Source organism: Eschscholzia californica, unplaced genomic scaffold (assembly GCF_041429995.1).
Source record: "Eschscholzia californica isolate CP2 unplaced genomic scaffold, dmEscCali1.0.p SCAF_5, whole genome shotgun sequence".
NCBI classification, from domain to species: Eukaryota; Viridiplantae; Streptophyta; class Magnoliopsida; order Ranunculales; family Papaveraceae; genus Eschscholzia; species Eschscholzia californica.
The window spans coordinates 30,835,364-30,848,242 of NW_028238472.1; the positions used below are offsets into that span (position 1 = coordinate 30,835,364).

The 12,879-nt window shown below is 36.9% G+C and overlaps 1 protein-coding gene and 1 long non-coding RNA gene across 2 annotated transcripts; both read right to left on the reverse strand.

The window, feature by feature from the left end:
* Window positions 1-4,896: 4,896 nt before the first annotated feature.
* On the reverse strand, window positions 4,897-6,912 carry LOC147538560 (uncharacterized). The gene is made up of 3 exons (XR_015225969.1): window positions 5,834-6,912; window positions 5,436-5,514; window positions 4,897-5,052 (listed from the first exon to the last, which is right to left on the reverse strand). It is a non-coding gene; the product is annotated as an uncharacterized LOC147538560 (long non-coding RNA).
* Window positions 6,913-11,335: 4,423 nt separating this feature from the next.
* LOC147538561 (uncharacterized) lies at window positions 11,336-12,119 on the reverse strand. Its single transcript, XM_086642972.1, has 2 exons — window positions 11,904-12,119; window positions 11,336-11,808 (listed from the first exon to the last, which is right to left on the reverse strand). The coding sequence occupies exons 1-2, from the start codon at window positions 12,097-12,099 to the stop codon at window positions 11,336-11,338; spliced, it is 669 nt and encodes a 222-aa protein (XP_086499098.1). The 5' UTR covers window positions 12,100-12,119.
* Between the last annotated feature and the right edge of the window lie 760 nt (window positions 12,120-12,879).

Genomic DNA, 12,879 nt, shown 5'->3' on the forward strand with positions numbered 1-12,879 from the left:
ATTATGTGGTCCCCAAATAATTTTGTCCGGGGCTAACAAATTCTGGACAACATCATTATTACACAAAATTTGTCCATTCGATGCATAAATCTAAAGCCCGGAGAGGTTCCTTCGCCCTCAAAATTGACATGGCCAAGGCTTATGACTGTATAAATTGACAATATCTTGAATTAGTCCTTCTAGCTACAAGACTTAGGGGTAGTATCCTAAACCTAACACTTATTTATCTCGCATAACTACTGTTGGATTTAATGTCCAAGTCAATGGTGTCCAATATGAGGATTTTACGGCCTCACCGGCAGTCATATCTCCCATCTCTCCCACTTGTTTCTCCCTCTTTCTGTACCTGTAAGTAGATCGACGAAGTTAAACCTCACCGGATCCGACGAAGGTTCCGTGGCGTTCTCACTCAGTCACTCTCTATCTCTATCGCTCTTTCTCTCTCTAACATTTATATGCAAAGGTAAACCCTTCGTCTCTCTCCCAGTGAATCTGCAAATTTAAACCCTTCCTCCCTCTCAATCGTTATCTCTCTCTCTCGAATCGGCGGCAGTAAAAAGACAGTGATGGTGGTGGTGTTTTCCTGTTATAATTTTTTTTGTGATGGTGGTGGTGTTTTCATGTTGTAATGTTGTGGTTTGTGATGGTGGTGGTGGTGGTGATTTAAAGTGGTGGTGGTTGTCTATAGTGGTGGTGATTTAAAGTGATAGTGGTGGTTTGTAGTGGTGGTGGTGATTTAAAGTGGTGGTGATTTGAAGTGGTGGTGGTGGTTTATAGTGGTGGTGGTGGTGGAATTTTTTTTAATTCATGGGGTTATTAGTGTAAATGAACACAATTCAGATTTTGGCCTTGGTTTCAAACTTGTTTTGAAGTCTGGAAAATGTGGGTCTTTTTTCAGTCAATTCAGATGTTGAATTAATTCAGCTAATACTTCAGATTTTTCTAAATAAGAGAAACAAACATCTGAAATCTGAATTGGAGTCAATTCAGGTTTCAGATATAAAAATAAATAAAAAACAAACAACACCGAAGTTCATCTCACAACTAGGTAAGGCAGTATCAATTAAATCAGTACTTAACTCTAAAAAGGAACATGCTTTATCAATAAACCTGTTGTGGCTAATGATAAATAACCAATTCAGATTTCAGATCTGAAAATAAATAAAAAGCAAACAGCACCGAAGTTCATCTCACAACCAGGTTAGACAGTATCAATTAAATCAGTACTTAACTCTAAAAAGGAACATGCTTTATCAATAAACCTGTTGTGGCTAATGGTAAATAAAAATATTGTCACACATGTCTGGTTCTGGCATTTAATGAACAAAGTCAATTATATTTTGTAAAGAAAACATGGATGATGATGAATAATCATTACCAATTATTAAAAGATTTCAAGTCCTTTAGGTACCATATGCATGGACCTCTTCTTCTACTACTTTATCCCCCAGTTCAGTTTTGTTTTCTTTTAGGTTATAAATCTGCTGCTTCTGCTGATGAGGAATTAGGTTCCAATTTCATAAATTAAGGTTTGAATTCCATTCATTCTATGCATGATTGCATCTGGTGATGTGGTTTAATGAAAGAATTTACATAAGTCAATATTGGTTTATATATTTCAACAACAACAAAAAAGAAAAGAATCTCTAAGGCTAAGATGTTCAACCTAATTAATCTACCTAGATAATATTAAGTAATAAACAAATAAACTAGAATCACATTACTTGACTTGTTCCCAAATTGCATATGTGACCCTCAAAATTTTAGAAATCATTTTGGGATTCTCCTATTATAGGTTTTCATCTACCCTGCAACTCGAGCTTAGCTAATTTTAATTATTAATAATAATACACAAAGATAATCATAATAAAGTATCACTTTTTATGTTGTATTAATTATCATTTAAAGTCTTAACTGACAACGAATCTTCCAAATTCAGTCTCAGGTAGAAAAATCGAAACTTTTTGTATTGTCTTATGGCTGTCAGTATTTTATTTTGTGAATATGGAAGATTCCTTCTCTATTTCTATTCTCATTTTTTGTTTCGATTTTTGGACTGCATACTCAATTTGGAAGACACCCTCTCTCTTTCAATTCTGATTTTCTCTGTTTTGATTTTTGGACCATATATTTCCTCTCTTTCAACTCTCATATTCTCTGTTTTGTTTTTTGAAGACTGAATTTGGAAGATTCCCTCTCTTTCAATTCTCATTTTCTCTCTATAAAACCAACGATTTCTAGAACCTCATCTACAACCTTAGATTTGTCTTTCCCGTCACTGTTCACTCGATTCCACTCCTCTCAAGAACAATCCAAACTCAAAACTCTACAAATATAGAAATTTCTTTTGCTGAAACATCTTGAGGAAGAACTTTGTAAGATGAGGGTATTGGGGAACTCTTTCCTAGGAGAATGATAATATCAAAGAAAGAGTTATTGCATTTCGAGGGGAAGAACTTATTTATCTTGACCACACCAACTTTTTAAACTTTAAGGGAACTTTCGAGTTCCAAAGTATTTATTATCAAGTATTCCAAGAGTACAAGTGGATTTTGTATGATATTCAAACTAAGGATAAACATTGTGATGAATATCAATTATGGGTTGATTCCTAACACCCATCAACCACAATGATTAAGATAATAGTTGGCATCTTGAAGGGAGTTTTCCTTTCTTTGTAATAAGAATCTTCATCATGGTCAGGGGCGGCCCAGGCCCAAAGCAGCCAAAACGGCTGCTTTGGACCCCGACATACTTGAGGGCCTCTTACTTCTAAGTTTAATAGGCTTGTCCGACTGAAATAGATAGAATTAGAACTATTTCTTGATATTAGAACAACCTATAGCTCAGTTGGTTGGAACTTAGTTTGTGTGGTGATGGGCAGAGGATCGAAAGCGCCCTCAAGCAAAATGAAGTTTTGTATTTCACTTTTCCTTTTGTACCTAAAAAGGCCCCCATTTTTAAATTGGCTTTGGGCCTCAAATCAACTTGGGCCGGCCCTAATCATGGTACTATTGCTGCAAATTCTATAGTAATTTTGTTTTTGTTTTTTGAAACCAAAGGAACAAATTCCATTAATAAGTGATTGAATCACAATGTTTACATGGATGAATTCTTATTTCTCTCCTCTGAATACTTCATGAGAGTTACATACCTTTAAATGCAAAGTGCCTCATGAAGAGAAAGAAATTGGACTAGACACAGACACTATTGAGATCCTAAAGATCTGTGAAAAAAGACCCTAAAGGTCTGACAAGAAGGATCCTATAGATCCGTGAAAGAAGACCCTAAAGGTCTGACGAAAAGAAAATTACAACAATAACATTAAGAAATAAGACTGGAGAACCGCCACGTCACAGGGAACCGTCACCGGAAAACTGTTGCCGGAAAACCACCACCACCATAGGAAAACCGTCAACACTGAATCCCAGAGCTCACCATCACCACACCACCATCGCCATAATCACATCCATTTGCTTAATAACTGCACGCCCTCGCACCACCACTGAAACTGAGTCAACCGTCACCACCACCACACCACCACCATATAACAATAACAAGTCCAAGGAACAGATTGTAGCAAACTATCGATTGCATAAGACCGCAGACCTCCATCATTCAACAGAAATCCCTCATCATGACCACTAACCCCTTCAGAATCATTATTCCATTCCATAATTATCATCAAACCCAATTCAATTTTTAACCCATCCCAACAAAATCTCAAAACAATAAGTGATAGATCTGGAAGAGAAACCAACTAATTAGAGAAAGTAGGGTTTTGGGATGAAGATAGCATTAGATTTAAGATAGCAGGAGAAAGAATTGGGGGTTCTTTGTCCTGTCGATTAAACAGAGAAAAGGAGAGGTAGATTTGCTGTTGTTGGTTGGTATCTAAATTGTTCTTTAAAGGTTGAAGATCTCGTTATCCCTTGTTTTCTTCTATACGCCATGAATGGGGAGTGAAAGAAATGAAATCGGTCCACCAAGACGACGAAGAGGCGTTAATCCGGTTGATCCATTTCTCTTTCTAGAGAGAGAAACAGAATAAGAGTAAAATTGATGGAGAAAAATGATCAGACAAGGATGAAGATTCCAAATCTGAAGATCCTTGGCTGGAAACTACCACCGGGAGGTGGCCCCCCCTAGGAGAAATTCTATAGTAATTGTTCAGTATTTAATGGATTGAAAAATAGTTTGAGAGCAAAATTTATTGGGGGTGACTAAGAAAGAAGGATCTAAAGAACAATTCAATATTAGTATGCTACTTTTTATATATAAACTAGGAATAACCCGTGCCCATGCAGTTTTGTTAAGCACAACGCTACAAAATTATAAAAATCCAAAGATCCAAATGAAAATTGATTAATACCATAAATTCACACCATCTAAAATTGTTTGTTTGAGAGATCACACATGAATTGAAAATCTGTAAATATAACAAAAAGAATAAAAGGATTATGATAGAAAAAAAAAGATATTGATACATTGAGAGTAGGAAGTAAGATGGAAAAGATGTGTTAATACGAACTCAGAATTGTGTTGGTTGTGTAAAAAAGTTGAGAAGAGAGTAAGTATTCAGAACTTTACCTTGAAGAAGATTGGTTTTGTGAAGCCACCAGCCACATGAACTTAACATCTATAGATCAAAACATCAGATATCTTCTTTAAAACCCGAGCCTACCATAAATTAATTGAAATTAGATTTATCCCTAACAATACACATACTGTACTCTAATAAACTAATATATTAAAACCTCAAACCAGTTGATTCCTCAAGATGTACTCAAAGATTATGCAAAAAACCATAAAAAAAATATGAGGTATAATCGAGGGAAACTATATTATAGCCTAACCACAACAATGAGAAGTACAAATAAAAGATTGATCACTTACCCCGCTTGATCACTTACTCCAATGCACATGGGTAAGGAGTGTAGGGTTCCAACCATTCAAAATTCATGAAGATTGAGTTGTCAAATTGCCTAAACCGCAACTCGAATCGCCCAAACAGCAGCTCTAATTGACCTAATACCTATTACTCCCTGAAAACTGACATTATGGGAGAGAGATGACTGACTCGTGGGAGGAATTAATAACTCGATTTATAGTAAAAGATTATAGACTGATGAGGCAAACGTAAAAAAAAAAACGGTTTATGGACATATTTTCGGGGGAGGGTGGTGAAACCTAACGGTAAGTGAGAGAGGGAGATGAGTGGTCTGGAGGAATTGGATGGTAACGTTAAGGAATAGAATACGGATATATCTTATGAGGAGACACATGAGTAGTTAAGCTGGAGATAGGTTTAAAGGGGTACGATTTTTCATGATTTATTATGAACATCAATTGCCTTCTCTCCTCGACCCACCACTTAATATTAAATATGCATGAATGTGAATTTGTCAATTAGAGAAGGAAAGTAGGAAGCTTACCAATTTTAGCACATGAAGATTGAAGACTGTTTAGGGACAATCAAATCTACTTATGCCTCATTGACACCACAATGGAAACCTGAAGCAAAAAATCATACAATAAAATCAATGTTTACCTATTTTTCTAGCTCTGCACACATTCTAAACTTTTAACACATTCTAAACTTTTAAGGCTTCTTCCTATACAATAGCTACAAATGTACTAATACTTTTTTGGTAACTTGAAATCTTGGAAGTATCTAAGCATTAAGCAACCATAAGAAACTAACTTTAGATCATGAAAAACTTTCAGAAAAACTTATTACCTATATATGAACACTCATTTTTGCCTTTCTCATTAAGAACTGAAGAGAACATAACTATATGAGATACAATATACAAGAGATAAGATTATTTACCTCAATATTTTCCGATATATTGACTATATCTTAGATTCTTCGCCGCTCCACTCTTGCAATTTTGAAACTCAACAAGAAAAAAAAAAAAAGTGTGAGAGAGAGATGGAATCATACAAAGAATGATAGAGAGATTATGATGAAAAAACGCAAGAACGGAGAAGATTGAAAAGAAAATCAGAGTTACTTCATACATATTAATCTAAGAAATTTTCTTCATTTTCATTGAAACATTTCTTTAAAGAGGAAATGAGCACAAATGAGACTTAATTCTACTCAATCTAATCCTAAGGTCAAGGCTATACGTAGACCAATAATTCTAGTGAGAATGTGAGATATACTCGTTAGGTGCATTAGCATAGTGAATTCAAGTGAGCAAACAAAATCGAAAACTCATCTTAAACCAATTCAAGTTCATTATAGTTGACATAGTGAATTCAAGTGGGCAAACAAAATGAAAAACAAACCTATACTATTAGCATAGTGAATTTAAGTGAGCAAACAAAACCGAAAATTCATTTAAACCAATTCAAGTAGATTATAGTTAGCATGTTGAATGCAAGTGAGCAAACAAAATAAAAAACTAACCTATACCGACTCAAGTGGGTTATAGTTTTCAAGTAGAAAGCATATACAGTAGTTGTTAGTGGCATTAGCAAATATGTAAATGAGAAATTCAGTAAACCCAAAATGGAGAAAGTGTGAGAGGCGGTTTCAAAAGGTTTCAAAAGAGGCGGTTTTATTTCCAACAGAAAGCTTAAGTCTGCTTACTCGAAAGATGGGTGAAACATTTCATCAAACAGGAATGAAGCATATATGAACTTTTTCCAATATTTTCATTAAATTGAAAAAGCTTACTTGACCAAACAAGAGAATGAGAAATTCCCTAAACCCATAGCAATTAAGTAAATACGAAATGAGCAATTAAGTAAATACCAATGAGTAATTAACTGAACTCATAACAATGCAGTAAACTCATAAAGAAGAAAGTGAAAGTAAAACTTACTTGAAGAGATCCAGTAGAAATATGAGAAATAGAAGGAAGAACAAAACCAAATGAGTAATCTTAAATATATAAATACAATTATGTAATTAAGTGAACCCATACATATGCAGTAAATCTAGAAAGAAGAAATGAGTTGAAGATGGAACTGAGGACTGAGTTAGTATCCAAGACATAGGGACGGGAGGGTATTCGTGGTCCTGCCGAAGGAAGATGAAACTGAAGAGAGAGGAAGGATTTCATGTTGATTTGAGGAAACCAGAGGAGAAGAAGTGATTTGCATCCTTTTAACGCTCCAAAGGGAGTAATTGATCGTCAAAGAGGGATGCCCTATTTTGGTTGATGTTAGGGTGGAGTGAAAACAGAACATGAAATCAAGCGTTTCTCTTAAACTTTTTTGAGTTAATTCCTATATGGCCCCCTACTTTGTGACCAACTTCCTTTATGGCCCCCTTTTTTTCGTAAATTCAAATATAGCCCCTTATTTTCAAGTATATGTCAATACTACCCTTCCTAATTCTAAATTTAAAACATTTCAAAAAACTTATTTCCACCTCACCCTCTCTCTCTCTCTCCACCTCATCTCTCTCTACAACTCACCTCTCTCTCTCTCTCCAATTCACCTCTCTCTTCCAACTCACCTCTCTCTCTCTCCAACTCACTCCTCTATCTCTCCAACTCACCTTCATCTTCTCCGATAAATGTCGCCGGCCGGAAAATTTTCCGGCCGGCAACCTCCAAAAAAAAAAAAAAAATTTTCCTCTCATCTCTCTCTCTCTCTAAAAACTCCGGCGAAGGAGGTTTCCCTTCGCCGGAGCCGTGAATAGACCAGATCTGGTCTGTTCAGGAGCAGACCTTTGAAGAGAGAGAGAGGGGTGAGTTGTAGAGAGAGATGAGGTGGAGAGAGAGGGGTGAGGTGGAAATAAGTTTTTTTAAATGTTTTAAATTTAGAATTAAGAAGGGTAGTATTGACATTTACTTGAAAATAGGGGGCCATATTTGAATTTACGAAAAAAAAAGGGGGCCATAAAGGAAGCTGGTCACAAAGTAGGGGGCCATATAGGAATTAACTCAACTTTTTTTTTTGTTGAACTAATTTCTCTTAAACTTTAAATAAAAAAAACGTTTCTTAAAATTAAGCGTTTCTCTAAAAATTCAAGCATGTGGGGTGGGATTATCATTCATTTTGTTTTAATGGCCTATATTTTTTTTTTTTTTTTTGAACTAGCTTTCATAGATTAAATAACAACGTTATTACAATATTTATTAACTAAAATACAAGGTACATTCTTCCACTTTTTGCTCACGTTTTTCTTCCTTGCCCATTTAGCTAATCTGTCTGCGCTGGAATTGAGTTCTCTTTTCGTATACTTGAATTTCACCTCTTCGAATTCTTTTCTATTTTCTCAAATTCTCCGGATCTGGATTAAAGATTGCCAGTGTAACGTGTGATGTTTATTGTGAAGATGTTTGATGAGATTAATATTGTCGCTTTCTACAATTATATTCTTGAGTTGATTACTTTTCGCCCATTCGAGGCCGAGTAAGATTGCCATCGCCTCTCCTTCTTCACTGTTTCTGGCTCTAGCGGATTTTACTTTCGCTTCTATGAATTTCGATTCTGCATTGTGAACAATCATGCTAATTCCCACATTGGATGTTATATTAGTAAAAGATGCATCAACATTCACCTTAATAAAATTCTGGGGCGGGGGTTGCCATTTCTCCTAGAAGTATGTTTGATTTTCTCCTGTTTCATATTGATTTTTGGGAAGTTTTCGATCATTCTGATTATTTTATTCAGGTCATTGATTTCATATTGAAAACAATGGTCACACCTCACTTTCCATAAAATCCATAAAATGGTCAAAAAGTGAATATTTTCTCTAGTGTAGCAAAGATGAATATGATTTTCCCAAGAGAAGATCCAGTCAGATATGGACGTAATATTTTCAGATATAATATTGTAGTTAAACCAGATGTTTTTAGCCAAAGCGCAGTGTAAAAGAGCATGTTCAATAGATTCTATACTAGTGCAGTTGGGACAAGTGGTATTATTGTCGATGTATTTTCCGATTCTTTCCCTAACAGGGAGAGCTTTGGTGCAGATTTTCCAGATGAACATTTTGATGCGCGGAACAGTCGGGAGAGACCAGATGAAATTCCAGTTATGGTTGTTAGGGTTGTGATTACTGTTATTATTGCTGAGGTGCTAATACATGGAAGCAACCGTGAATTTACCCGATTTGGTAAGTTTCCATTTGAGTTGGTCTTTACCTTCGCTGTTCACCGGGTAGTTTTGATAAGATTTTGAGTATTAACGTCGAAGTTGGCTCTGAGCACTTCATTATTCCAATTGTTGTTCGAGATAAGTTGAGCTACTTTGGTAAGATCGGATTGATTGTTGTTCTGAATAGTTTCATTGATTTCAGGGATCCAATTGTTAGTCCAGATGTTAATGTCATTACCCGATTGCACTTCCCAAGTTGATAGATCATCAAGAAGGCTATAGTGCTTTCTGATCGTCTTCCAATTCCAGGAGTGATGAGATTTAGCAGGGTCTGGGGTGTTTGAGTGCGGGAAATACTTGGCTTTAAGGAGTTTGACCCATATTGCTTCTGGTTCAGTCTTTAGCCGCCAGGCCATCTTAGAGAGGAGAGATGTATTATCCAGATCTGGCAGATGAAGCCCTAGCCCTCCAAGTTTTTTAGGAGTGCAGATATAAGACCAGGCTTTGGTGCAAATACCTTTCGACTTACCCCACCAGAAATTTCGTTGAACGGCCTTGATGCTTTTGCTTATTCCTTTAGGAATTGCAAAGCACTGCATCTGGTATCGGGGTACGGCCGCCGCTATGGCTGAGATGACCACAATGCGACCAGCTTGAGATAGGAACGAGTGGTTCCACTTGTTGAGCTTATTCTTGATGTGCTCCAGGATATCCTTGAATACTTTGGTTTTTTGTGCTCCAATGAACAGCTGGGCTCCCAGGTATTTCTCTGAGGCGGAGGCATATTTAACTTTCAGAGTGCGCATAATCAGTCTTTTGAACTTGGGGTGTGAATTCTTTGAGTAGAAGATGTTAGATTTAGCATAATTAATCATTTGACCGAGTTATCACAGAAGTCCTGAAGAATCTTTTTGGGGATGTGGATGTTGTCTATTGTGTTTTTACCAAAAATAATGCAATCGTTGGCGAATAGGAGGTGGGAGATCTCAAAGTCTGCATGATAAGTAGGAAAACCCAAAAACCTATCTTGATTATTATGCATCATCAACTTACGACTTAGGCCTTTCATAACTAAAGTGAAGAGAAACGGGGAAAGCGGGTCACCTTGCCGAATACCTCTAGAAGGGTAAAAAGCTTTACCTGGTCGACCATTAATAAGCACTGACATTGATGAAGTAGAGATGCAAGTATGGATCATCTTAATCCAATGTTCGTCGTAGCCTAGTTTTCTCATGATGTCTGTAAGAAATTTCCATTTTATTCTATCGAACGCTTTGGACATGTCTAACTTAAGACCAAAATATCCAGCGGAACCTTTCGTCTTCTTGAAAGAGTGGACAATTTCCTGTCCCATAATGATGTTGTCTGTTATCTGTCGACCGGGGACGTAAGCTGCTTGAAAGGGAGAGATAATATGGTTTAAGGTGTGTTTGAAACGTTCAGCCAACAGCTTGGTGATGATCTTGTAAGTGGTGTTCAGGAGACTGATGGGTCGATAGTCCGCCGGGGTTTGGGGGATAGGGGTTTTGGGGATCAAACAGATGTGAGTGTGATTTATATCAGGAGGAAGGTAGGTTTTTTTGAAGAAATTCTGAACCAGGTCATAAATATCTGCGTTGACAGTCTTCCAGTTAGATTGGAAGAAAAAAGGAGGGTAACTGTCTGGGCCCGGGGCAGCTTCTTTCTTGAGACTTTGAATAACCCAATTGATTTCTTCCTTATCTGGAATAGCTAGTAGGTCTCTGTTCTGATTTTGCGTGATAGTGGGAGTGAAAAGGTTGAGAGTATTCTGATCTTCTCCAGGATTGATCGTCGTACTAATCTCAAGGAGATGTGAAGTGAAGGTATCTTGAATGTCTTTTATATCTTCGTGCCAAACTCCCTCTTTATCTTTGATCGCACTAATTTTGTTGGTCCTGTTGCGTTGAATAGCCTGAGAGTGAAAATATTTGGTATTTTTGTCGCCTAAGGTGATAAAGTTGTTTCTTGATTTCTCTTTCCATAAACTCTCTTGCTGGTTGTAGAGCTCCTCCAAGGCAAGTGTGAGTTTGTGGTCTTCCTCTTTTGATTTACTATTCTGAAGGCTTTCTGTAATCTGATTGATGTGATTGATGTTATTTTCTATGCTACCGAAGACCTTTTTATTCCATTTAGATAGCTGCTTGCTAAGCTTTTTAAGGTCTTGTTGAATATTGTTGGGGTTCCAATATTGTTTTATGTGTTCCCAATTGTCAGCAATGAAGTTATAGCAGTCAGGGTGGGTCATCCACGTTCAGATAAACTTGAAAGGTTTAGGGGTAGTTTGACTAGGATCTTTGTTGTCAAGAAGGATGGGCAAATGGTCTGATCTGACTGCTTCCAAGTGAGTGACTTCATAAGATTGAAATTGGCGAAGCCATTGATGGTTGGCCAATGCCCTATCCAGCCTCTCTTGAATCAGATTCTCTCCAAGTTGGTTATTACTCCAAGTGTAGGGATTACCTTGATAGCCTAAATCTAATAAACCTAATTTATTGATAATCTTTAAGATTTTAGGAATATTAGAGTAGGACCCTTTAGAGCCGCCACTCTTCTCTATGGGATCAAGAATAGAGTTGAGATCCCCAATCATTACCCAAGGGTTCTCTTGGTCTTGATTCAGCTGACTGAGAGTTTTCCAAGGCTTGAACTTGTTCTTGTGGTAAGGGGACCCATAGAAACCAGTAATCATGATGGGAGTGGGCCAACTGGCATTCTTCAATTCAGCTTGAATAATGTTGTTGTCCGAGTATATAACTTTGAGGTTGAGGTGGTGCTTCCAGTAAATAGCGAGGCTTTGTTAAGAGGGTCCACAAAGTAACTAGAGTAGTTTTTTGAGATGGGAATATGTTTGTTCATATTGTATGATTTATTTTTGGTTTCCGAAAGGAAAATGATGTCCGGCTTGTGTTTCATGATAATATTGAGGGTGTGTTTCTTAGTGAGGAAAGTTGAGGCTCCTCTCACGTTCCAACTTAAAATGGATGGATTATCCATGGTGGGGGTGTTATTCAGCATACTGAGGTATAGAGGCAGACCTAAAGTCCAAGAGACCAAAAGTATAAAGGCACTCCCCAAGAGCACCACAAATAGAAAAATAAAGAGCATAAACTAAGCAGACAAACTATAATGAGAAGCAAGTAAGAGATAGATACATAAACTACAATGAAAGAAGACAATCACTAACACTATAACATATATATTAAACTATAACATATATATCAAAGCAAAGACAACAAAGAAACTAAATCGCCTACCCCTCATAAATATTTTAGATTCATGCAGTATGAAAAGAACTTAACTAAGGTACAGCTAAGAGGATTAAGGTGAACATGTAAATCTGATGGAGACCTGGCACACACTACCCAACTAAAATTTGAGAGGAAGGCAAAGAGATGGGGATACAATATTATGTGCTGATAGAGGGAAGGAGAGCAACTAAAATACTTTACTAATAAGAAGAAACTAAAGCAAAGTAAGGGTACTTCCCTGGTTATCTGAAATAAGCCTTGATTTTTGAAGATTTTAGCAGTGATCTCCTCCCGCAGCTGCCTCCAATTGATTGTTTCTACTGATTTCCTAATCGTCGGTCAAAGGAAAAGTCAGCAAGATGTACATCTTTAGTGTATGTCTTTGATCGTCCCCTTCACTCAACTCTTTCTTTCTCCTGCTTGCTGCTTGCTTCAATTGGTTTCAAGTTGTGGTCCTTTGTTTGTTATTGGAGAAAGGTTGCTGGCGATTGAAAGTATCGGAATCCGCTTCGACGGTACTAGTGAAGTGGGACGGAAACCTAACTAT